Source organism: Phragmites australis, chromosome 15 (assembly GCF_958298935.1).
Source record: "Phragmites australis chromosome 15, lpPhrAust1.1, whole genome shotgun sequence".
In the NCBI taxonomy this organism is placed as follows: Eukaryota; Viridiplantae; Streptophyta; class Magnoliopsida; order Poales; family Poaceae; genus Phragmites; species Phragmites australis.
In genome coordinates this window covers 4,323,365-4,334,519 of record NC_084935.1, presented here as the reverse complement: position 1 = coordinate 4,334,519, position 11,155 = coordinate 4,323,365, and the positions used below count along the sequence as shown (strand labels likewise).

The 11,155-nt window shown below is 44.4% G+C and overlaps 1 protein-coding gene across 1 annotated transcript; it reads left to right on the top strand.

Annotated features, from left to right (window-relative positions):
• The first annotated feature begins 8,774 nt into the window (after positions 1 to 8,774).
• Positions 8,775 to 10,840, top strand: LOC133893338 (cytochrome P450 78A5-like). Its single transcript, XM_062334337.1, has 2 exons — positions 8,775 to 9,922; positions 10,020 to 10,840. The coding sequence occupies exons 1-2, from the start codon at positions 8,978 to 8,980 to the stop codon at positions 10,644 to 10,646; spliced, it is 1,572 nt and encodes a 523-aa protein (XP_062190321.1). The 5' UTR covers positions 8,775 to 8,977; the 3' UTR covers positions 10,647 to 10,840.
• The last annotated feature ends 315 nt before the right edge of the window (positions 10,841 to 11,155 follow it).

The following is an 11,155-nucleotide window of genomic DNA, read 5'->3' as shown; positions in this document are numbered from 1 at the left end:
AACAAAACCACCGGCCCAGTCAAAAAACCCTAACCCTAGCTTCCATTTCGCCCTCCCTGTTCCGAGTTAGCCGCGACTGAGAGTGAGAGATTCAGCGGCCGCGAGAGCTCCGACTACGTTGCCAGTGAGGAGGGAGAGCGAGATCTACCATGGGGGAAAGAGAGAGTGAGAGAAGCAGCATTGATGCGGTGCCACTGCGGGCCTACCTGCCATAGCCGCGTGCGACAGCGTGCGTCTCTGTCAGATAGACTTGTGGTGGTGCTTGCAAAGTCGATGTGCATGCGGCAACAGAGAAGTCTACCAACGGATCGATGCGTGCAAGAAATCAGAGGGTGGTGACATCACAATGGTAGGCGATCAAAAGGAAGATCTGTGCGCGATTCACATCGAGAAGACGGGTCCGCTGGAGGGGAAGGATTCCAGCGGGTCTCCGTGGCAACATAAAGCACGTAAGTACTCCCTTCTCATTTAGTTCTAGGTTTCTTGAGTTAGGACAAGATTTTGGGGCTTAATTTGGGGATTTAGGGTTTCAGATAAATGGGGAAAATCGGGTTTGCCTTAGGTTTCATCAAAATTGGTCGAATCCCCTCCTTCTCTATGCTACCTGAGGCCAGACCATGTCGATTTGCCCCCAAACCGAGCCCAAAACTTCATGCACACACAAATATGTACATAAACATGATCGAACTGAAACAAGTTGACCTTAAAACATGAATGTGTGTCTAATCTGAGAGCAATTTGGGACTAATCCAAAGTAAAAAGGCTTAATCCATCAACATTAATCATGTACCAAAAAGAAATTAAGCATAATTGCATCTAATCCGATTTTAATTGACTTTAAAACATGGATATATGCACATAACTGTGACATAAACTCACTGATCATCCCTAATTTGACATGAAAACTGGCTAATATTATGACTAATTCACTTGATCCGTGACAAAAAAAAGGGCTAATTGACCATAGGAAAGCATCATTGGAGCATAATTGACCTAAAATCCGAGACTAATTTGGGTTAATACTCATTAACCCGAGTCTAATTCACCCTAATCCAATTCAAAAAGTGCTAATGCATAAATGATTAAGGCTTAATTAACATTAATCATCATATAACATGAACAATTAGTTCTAATCTAAGAGCAATTAAGCCTTAATTCCTCATCAAGTTGGGCTAGAAGATCAATTGAGCATGAAATTGACTAATTCACTTGAAATAAACATTAATATGCTCATTCGGTCATAATTCAATATGATTAAGGATGATTGGGTTTGATTAGGGACTAGTATGGCTCTAATGCTAAATGTTAGACCTTAATTGCACATAATTGACTAAAACTAGCCCTAAGATCAAACACTACATCATTAGTTGCGGAAGCATGAAGACAGACCTGATCCTGTAGATGCCATAAAGATGCTTGATGATGGCTCGTGGTAGAATAACTGGGCGATCAAGTCGGTGTAGATGATTGTCGGCCTTAGCTCGTTGTCGATGGTGAAGGCACGTCGATGTGGTGGCAGCGGTGGTGTTCTTCACCCTGGAGGAACACACTTTGGATCGGCTAGGGTTTAAATGTGAGGGAGGCGGCTGGACCTTAGATGGACTAATCGATATGTTTGTTGGAGTCCCCCGTCTGTTTTATAGTGTTGTACGGGATGGCACCACAACTAGAGGGGTTGGTTGCGCCCTCAATCAGGGTGCACGTGTTGGACGTAGTCCCCCTTAGGATTTGATCCATTTAGTTGATTCGTGATGGAGAGAGTGTGGTTCAAATAAATGCTATCTTGGGTGCACAACGAGGTACCACAAAATGAAGAGCAAGTCTGGTGGCATTGTAGCCCACACTCATACCAACAAGAAACTTGGCACTTGCAAGAAATGTGTGGTGACCGTGTCTACTCGAACAACGAAGTCAAAGACAAATTTGATGACAAGCCTCCGTCATGGAGGTGTGGCTAAGGCCATGAGAATTTGCTAGAGTACTGGACATCAATTTTATCTATGTTGCTTAGCTAATGCCTCTATGACCTCCATGATATCTATATGGCATTGTGATCCATGTCGATTGTGCTTAGTTAGGCATCATATCGATCAACGTCGTGCGTAATAATTTAAGTATTAAGTTGCAAACTCTGATTGCTGTATTTACAATGTGGCTACCTTGTTATACTGCAAAACTTGTGAAAGCATGCATGTCAGGTTGCTGTTGACTCAAGTGAGGTTTTCATGGCAATGGCATGCCTTCCTGAATACTGCCGATTCAGTTCTGAATAGCAAAATTGTCGAGATTTAGTGAGTGTTTCTGTAGATTTATATGCATTATTTGGTTTTAACTGTCTCGAACATGGCACTTGTGTGCTTGGCGTTCTACTTTCCCAGTTCTCGCGGAATGATGGATAAAACTGGGATAGATACATGGCATGCCCTTGCAGCTGTTTACAGTCTGAGAAATTAATTTCATATCGTTATCTATGTTAGCATCACTTTTGGTGTGCTGGTTTGATTTTGCGATCTTCTGAAATGCGTTGTCAAATTGATGGTTTGATCATAGCAAACCCTTGGCAGGAGAAAGTTCCATAAACTTCCATTTCGTTTGTTTGTAGATAGTGTATTTGCATATTTGGACTATCCTGTCGGTGTTTTTTCCACTTGTTCTTGTCAATTCGTATACACCTAGTTCCAAGTTGCTATATTAGTGGCAGATGTGCTTGTGTTTGCTATTCTAGCTGTTTTGGAAAGAAATGTCACATAAATTTCTCTGCCCTACGGAGTAAGAGTGTGGGCGTGCCAGTCTACCTAAGTACACAAAAAGAAAGAAAGAACAAAATAGGAAACAAGTATTTTATTAAACATTGTGAATAACAAATGCAATTTCCACATGTATGTGCTCGATAGCCTACTAACGATGATCTGACTTGGACGATATGGTCTCCTGCTTCCCAGGGCCTCGAAAGACTCTGGCTAATTACCTCTACAGGTCAAGCCTGCCAGAGAACCTCTGATTAACTTGTTGTGGTCGTCGTCTTCGGTCTTTGCTTCGTGCTATCCGTGAATGTGATAGGGTGGCTGGTGTAGATGGGGGTGTCAGCATCATCCATTCAAAAAGAAATCTGATAGGACTATAGACAAGTTCAAGGCACGCATAGTTAAAAAAAATGATTCAAGCAATGATATGGCATTGATTATGAAGACATTTTTAGTCCTATTATGAAAGCAGCAACTATTCGGATTGTGTTGTTTGCTGCAATCTCTAGACATTGGTGTTTTCGACAGTTAGATGTACATAACACATTTCTTCATGGTGTTCTAGAGGAGGAAGTTTATATGATGCATCCACTATGATATGAGGATTCCTCTTGGCCAGATTATGTATGTAAACTAGACAAGGCATTATATGAGTTAAAACGAGCACCTAGAGCATATTATTCTAAATTGAGTTCAAAGTTCCAATAGTTTGGTTTCCTTGCATCAAAGGTAGATACATCATTATTTATCTAAAATAAAAATGGAGTAACTATATTTTTACTTGTCTATGTTGATGATATAATTGTATAAAGTTCTTCAGGTGGTGCAGTTGAAGCACTTCTTCAGGATCTGAAATATGACTTTGCTCTGAAGGACTTATGTGAGCTTCATTATTATAGGAATTGAAGTAAAGAAAGTTCAAGATGGTATTATTATTTCACAAGGAAAATATTCATCTGTTTTGTTGAACCGTGTTGTGATGAAGAATCGCAAGCCAGTAACCACTCCACTATCAACCTTAGAAAAACTTTCGATTATTGGAGGGGATCTCTTGAATAATAAAGATTCAACCAGATATAGAAGTATTGTTGGTGCTTTATAATATTTACCTTTTACACATTTAGATATTGTGTTTTCAGTTAATAAAGTATGTTAATTCCTACATGCACCAATACCTTTACATTGGACAACTGTAAAAAGGATTTTAAGATATGTCCATTTTACTATAGGTTTGGGTGTTAAGATTAGTATGTCTGTTTCTATATTGGTAAGTTTATTTTTAGATGCAGACTAGGCAGGATGCCCATATGATAGAAGTTCTATAGGATAATTTGCAGTATTTATGGAATTTAATCTAGTATCATGGAGTGCTCACAAATAAGCTACTATGTCTAGGTCAAATACTAAAGAAGAATATAAATCCCTTGCCAATACCACAACAGGAATCATCTGGGTCCAGGCTGTTCTTAATGAGTTTGGTGTGTCTCAACCCAATTTTGTGTGTCTCTGGTGTGATAACCTAGGTGCAATATATTTGTCAGCTAATCTCTTATTTCACGCAAGGAAAAAACATATTGATGTTGACTATCATTTTGTATGAGAATGAGTGGCAAATAAACTTCTTGATATACAATTTATATCTTCTGGAGATCAGATTACAAATGGATTTATAAATCCATTGACTACACGACAGCTACAAGAATTTTGACACAATCTTAACTTAGGCCAGTTATGATTGAGGAGGAGCATTGGTGTTTGAGTTATAGATAGAGATAGAGTTTGTTGTATTTAATAATTTGAATATGTAAACATGTAGAGATATAATTTATCTATAAATTAAACAATGTTTGAAACTACCATGCTGGGGTTTTTTCCCAGCCCTATAAATATACAAGATGTGGCCCAACAAGGTTATATTCTTTTATACTTTTCTACACTAGCGACCGTGCATGCAACACGCATGAGCAATTGTACAACTACGGTTTCTGAATTATGCGAAGATCTGTTATATTCTGGGTTAATGTAAATCAAGTAACCAAATATGATGATGCATGTTTTGAGGGCAAATAAAGTTGTGTAATAACACAACTTCTGAAGTATAAGATAATTAAATAGCTCATTACAACCAATAAAAATAGCACTGCCAATTGAACAAACCATGTGCCATGTAGCAATACCCAAATATAGCATATCTAACATTTTTTGTTGCCACTTGTGACCATGAACCAAACATGTCTGAACCACCTGCCATATTATATAAACTTTTAATCAACATTCATGTACCTCCCTTCTAGAGATTCGGTTGAATCCAACCTAGAGCCTCAGAACCCTACATCTTTTGGTGGAAAGCTGCCACTTCCGATGTGCCTGTCGCAATGTCAATGGTCTCCGAATGATGGGCCAAGTCGTATTGATCCCTATACAAATGCTCAGAGAAGTAGATGTTTTTCCTCTTGTATTTGGAGACGCTTGTTCCACTGAAGTTGCCACTAAAATGCTTTGACATGAATAGTGTCAGGACGCCGATGTCGTTCACCTTGCACCACTCTGACCTCCAATCCAGGAGATTGTACTTGTAGATCCCGCTATTATAGATAAAGCATCGTGCCCTATGGAACATATTCACCATGGTGCCGACCATGTGTAGCTCACTGTTTGATTCCAAGTAGCTATGATGGCTTAGCTGAGCAGGTGGCGACAGTGATGGTGTCAGCTTCGAATGCCAAGAAGCTCTCTTTGCAGTGTATGATGGAGTCCACAAAGCAACCTAGGTAGGTGTCGAGCAGCGTCCATGCATTGTTGACCCCAACCCGGCAAAACACAACCTCTGTGGACCTCGTGAGCATGGCCACAACCACGCACTCACGACCACCAGTGTTAGGCAGCGTGGAGAGCATGATCTCATTGAAGAACACGTGCCTCATCTTGTCTAGCGTGATGACACTTGTTTCAAGTGCATTATCGTAATTGTCAATGGGATGGAGAACCCACCGGCCATCCACTTTAGACATGTGTGTCAAGGAGGAGGAGGATGCGATGTGTTCATCGGTCGATAGGAGCTCGACGCGGGTGCCAGCAAAGGGGTTCAGTAGCATCACATACGTGGACTCGTTCACAAGGGCGAGCCACCCGCACGATGAGCCGCACGACACCTTTCCGCGCATATCTAGGAACGACAAGGAGAATCTGTGTTCTCTGAGATGTTGTAGAATGTGATGTTGTCCGAGTCAGGGCCAAACGTGAGCAAACTCATCGCTGGTTTGGATCAGGGGAGGGGAGGAGGTAGGCGTAGAGGGGGTAAAAAGTGCCCATATTGATACGAGGATGGTATGGTGCAGGTCTATGGGAAATAATTGATTGACTGACTGAAGTTTCCAAATTGACAGTGCATGCTGGAAGAAATCTTGAAGGCTATGATTTCTAAATTGATGGATGAGGCTAACGCATGCACGTGCATGTTAAAGCCCATCCGTCCGCACACCCTAATTAGGAAAGTATTTTGATTAGGAGCCCTCCTAATCAGGCTACCTACCAAATTAGGCAACCTGCATAATACTTGACACTGAAAACGGAGGCACAACATGGTTTGTTGGAGATCACCATTGCTACATAGAAGAAGCAAATGCTTGACTAGGTATGCATTTAGAACTTGCACCCCTTTATTCATCTTTACAGACATTCAAATCCATAATATACAAAGAGAAAACTTGTTTAAATTCACACACACACACATGTTTTGAACTTAGAAAATCAAGTTTGTTTTAATTTAGAAAGTAAATCCATAATATACAAAGGGCAACCTTGTTTAAATTCACAGGCATATATTTTGAACTTAGAAAAGCAAGCTAGTTTTAATTTAGAAAGGAAATTCATATTATACAAAGAGCAAACTTGTTTAAACTCACACGCATATATTTGAACTTAGAAAAGCAAGTTAGTTTTTATTTAGAAAGCAAATCAATTATATACAAAGAGCATATTTGTTTAAATTCATCAGCATATGTTCGAACTTGGGTGCCATTAGAAAGCAACAAATTTGTCTCTGCTCACAAAGTTAATCCATACAATATAAAAAATCTGTGTACCCTCTTTTGATTCTTGATTCCACTGTATCAAAGCACCAAAACAAGAAGCTCAAGTCAAAATTGATTTGGGAGAGGGGAACTAAACCGAATGCAAACCAAATCGATGCACCCACCTTCTTGATGACCCTCCCCACTCTTCTAGATCCACTTCCACTGGATCGAATACCAAAACAAATCTGTAGTCAATTAATTAGGAATCTAGCACATTGCTGTGAACAAACTCTCCCATCGACGTGTTGCAGGGGCTTACTTTCCTAGTTCCCCAAAGTAGCTCCTCCATAGACCATTCAGCTTGGAAGAGTTCAAACACGCATGAAGGAAGGAATAGAGAGAATAGGGTAGGAATGCAGAAAACAAACCAATGGATCAAATCTGTGTTGTTAACCCGACCGAAGTTTCAGAAAATGCCCTAACCGTGGGCATGTTACCACTGGCTTCTGCCCCATCGGCCATTGTGGCCTTACAGCTGCAAAATCGCCATCTCACCGTCTTGTTGCAAATGTTGCCTCGCCGTGAGCTCATGTTCCACTGAGTCCTTGTAGCCATGGGATCACCACCCCACCTTGGTGTCGCAGCCACTTGCTTGCTGCACCACCGCGAGCTCGCACCCCACAGAGGCCTCACTATCGTCAGCTCATGGGTGTGCCGTGGCTAGCCTCACCACACTACCACAAGCTTGTCGCCCCCTTGTGACCTGGTCGCAAGATTTTAGCAAAAGGGAGAGACAAGACCGGGGTGGAGGCTTAGGGGAAAAGTCTGTGCACATAGAGAAGAAAAGGCCAAGGTAGTAGGACCGACCAGCTGGAGCCTTCCATTTTCCTAGGAATGTGTCGCACAGAGGCAACATACAGTTGAATTTTTCACAGGACGTGCGAATCTTTGGTTTCACATCGGACGATACACCTGGTGTGCATTCTGAACGATAAACTCACGCACGGTAAAAAACTAGTCTTTACCTTAATTGATTATGTGGGATTGGGGTCAAATATGATATCCTATTGATTGCATTATCTTTTTGGGAAGGAAATTAACAATTGAGATTAATGAGAGCAAATTTTAGGGCCTAAATAAATGAAAATCAATGATTTCTCAACTGAGTGAGGGATTGGTGGAGGGACAATGCAATATCGGCCATTGGATTCAGATCCGATGATTCAAATAGTTATGCAAACGCTTGTTGGGGTGGACATACGATTTCTAATAGCTGATGACAACTCATGCTTGGCCATTGGATTGGATGAAACACCATCAAACGAATTTTGGTTGTTGGATTTGTTGGATGTTGACAGGTCTGAGGGGTGATGATTGTTTTGTGGATATTTTTTGGGGGTGTGCATATTATTGTTTCAGCTCGTGCCTTTATAGGATTGATTCAAGGGACGAGGAGGTAGCATAGAGGGGGTAAAAAACGTTTGTATTGATATGAGGAGGGTATAGTGCAGGTCTTTGGGAACTAATCGATTGATTGACTAAAGTTTCTAAATTGACAGTGTGTGCAAGAAGAAATCCTGAAGGCTATGGTTTCTAAATTGATGGATTAATTGATTATATGAGATTGGGGCCATATCTAATTTATAGTTGATTGTATGGTCTTTTTTAAGAATGAAATTAACAACTGGGATTAATGAGAGCAAATTTTAGGGACCAAATCAATGAGAATCAATGATTTCTCAAATGAGTGAGGGAATGGTGGAGGAACAATGCAATCTTGGTCATTGAATTCAAATCCGATGATTCGGATAGTTCTGTGGACGTTTGTTGGAGTGGACATATGATTTCCAACAGGTGATGACAACTCATGATCAACCATTGGATTGAATGAAATATAATCTTGGTTGTTGGATTTGTTGAATGTTGACATATCTAAGGGTGCTGGTAATTTCGTAGATATTTTTTTAGTGTACATAGGATTGCTACAACTCGTGCTTTTATAGTTTATAGATATAGATGTTGTATGCATGCCCAATCACAGCTAGATGAAATAATCAGCATCAAATGTGAAATTTAATGGGAAATCAGTAAATTATTTGCCAGATCAGCTGCCAAATCAGAAAATTATTTACCGGGCTCTCCTATATAAACGCTCCCTCACACCATTTCACCAACATCTGCTTCAAACCCTTCAAGTGTCCCCCCACCAAGCATACCATGGTGCTCACCATGACCACCGGCCAAGAAGACTCCCTCCTCCTCCTCCTTCCGACCACCTCCCCACAGACGCTCCTCCTCGCCTTCCTCGCCCTCGCTGCCGTCCTCCTGTGGCTCTCTCCCGGCGGTCCTGCGTGGGCTCTCTCCCGCTGCTGCCGGCCGCCAGCCGGTCCAGCGGGCGTGGTCACCGCGCTCTCGAGCCCCGTGGCGCACCGCACGCTGGCAGCGCTGTCCAGCGCCGTCGATGGCGGCGTGGCATTGATGTCCTTCTCGGTCGGCCTCACCCGCCTCGTCGTGGCGAGTCAACCCGACACGGCGCGCGAGATCCTTGTCAGCCCTGCATTCGGCGACCGCCCCGTCAAGGACGCGGCGCGCCACCTCCTCTTCCACCGCGCCATGGGCTTCGCCCCGTCCGGCGACGCGCACTGGCGCGGGCTCCGCCGTCTCGCCGCCACACACCTCTTCGGCCCACGCTGCGTGGCGGGGTCCGCGCACCACCGCACCTCCATCGGCGCGCGCATGGTCTCCGACGTCGCCGCCCTGATGGGCTGCAAAGGCGAGGTCTCCCTACGGCGCGTCCTGCACGGGGCGTCTCTGAACCACATCATGGCCACCGTCTTCGGCAAGCACTACGACGACTTCACGAGCCAAGAGGGAGCCTTGCTGGAGGAGATGGTGACCGAGGGCTACGACCTCCTGGGGACGTTCAACTGGGCCGATCACCTGCCATTGCTCAAGTGGCTCGACCTCCAGGGCGTGCGGCACCGGTGCAACAGGTTAGTCCGAAAGGTGGAAGTGTTCGTTGGAAAGATCATTCAGGAGCACAAGGAGAGACGCGCCAGTGGAGGCGTCGCTGATGAGTTCATGGGTGACTTCGTCGACGTCCTTCTTGGCCTCGAGGGAGAAGAGAAGATGTCAGATTCCGACATGATAGCTGTTCTTTGGGTAAGAGTTGGCTAATAACGTGCATGCTTTTTATTTCTTATATGGAAATGGTTGCATTGAATTGGCGTGTCTTCTGTTCTGTTTTTCTTTTGATCAGGAGATGATCTTTAGAGGTGCGGACACAGTGGCGATCTTGATGGAGTGGATAATGGCGAGGATGGTGCTGCACCCGGACATCCAGGCGAAGGCGCAGGCGGAGCTGGACGCCGTCGTGGGCCGCAGCCGCGGCGTGGCCGACGCTGACGTGGTCAACCTCCCCTACATCCGGTGTATCGTGAAGGAGACGCTGCGCATGCACCCGCCGGGCCCGCTCCTCTCGTGGGCGCGCCTCGCCGTGCACGACGCGCACGTCGGCGGCCACCTCGTCCCCGCCGGCACGACGGCGATGGTGAACATGTGGGCCATTGCGCACGACGCCGCCATCTGGCCCGAGCCGGAGGCGTTCCGCCCGGAGCGCTTCCAGGAGGAGGACGTCAGCGTGCTCGGGAGCGACCTCCGCCTGGCGCCGTTCGGCGCCGGCCGCCGCGTCTGCCCCGGCAAGATGCTTGCTCTCGCCACCACCCACCTCTGGCTCGCGCAGCTGCTGCACCACTTCGAGTGGGCGCCCGCGGCGGGGGGCGTCGACCTGTCGGAGCGCTTGAACATGTCGCTGGAGATGGCGACCCAGCTGGTGTGCAAGGCCGCCGTTAGGGGGCTAGCTACACCTCGAGGCTTGCTTCATTAACAATGTCCGTGTGTTAAACCTCCATGCATGGCCGCTTCGTCTTCTCGAAGTGGGGCATGCATGCTGGGGTCAAATTTTATTCATGTGTCCACGCATGTCTCAGCTCTTGGTTTGGCTTGCTACAACGAGTTCTGTTTTTGTTCGAGTGTCTTTCTGTGATGAGTTCTTTGTGGTCGGAGTGTTGGTGCTCTTCATGTTCGAGAACTACTATGTTATTTTCGTCTTTGTGTGAGGCTTATATTATTGTAACGGATATGATGAATTGAGAATGAATTGAGGCTTAATGTTGAGAAATAATGATATAAATTTAAGTGCATTTTTACACTTGTTGATTGCTGCCTTCCCGTTGATTGATGCATCATCATCGTAATATACAACCGTGGGGTTGTTGTACGGAAGATGGAACTGTTACATTTTTGTTTCACACACTGATGCAGTGCTCAACAGTCAACACCATTCACCGTTGTTACATGCATGCAAGATAAAACATTTTTGCTTCACACACTGAT

Bases quoted from the DNA above. Each gene is read 5' to 3' on its own strand.
- LOC133893338 (XM_062334337.1), top strand. From the start codon at position 8,978: ATGGTGCTCACCATGACCACCGGCCAAGAAGACTCCCTCCTCCTCCTC. The intron at 9,923-10,019 runs GTAAGAGTTGGC...TCTTTTGATCAG, and splicing joins ACATGATAGCTGTTCTTTGG to GAGATGATCTTTAGAGGTGC.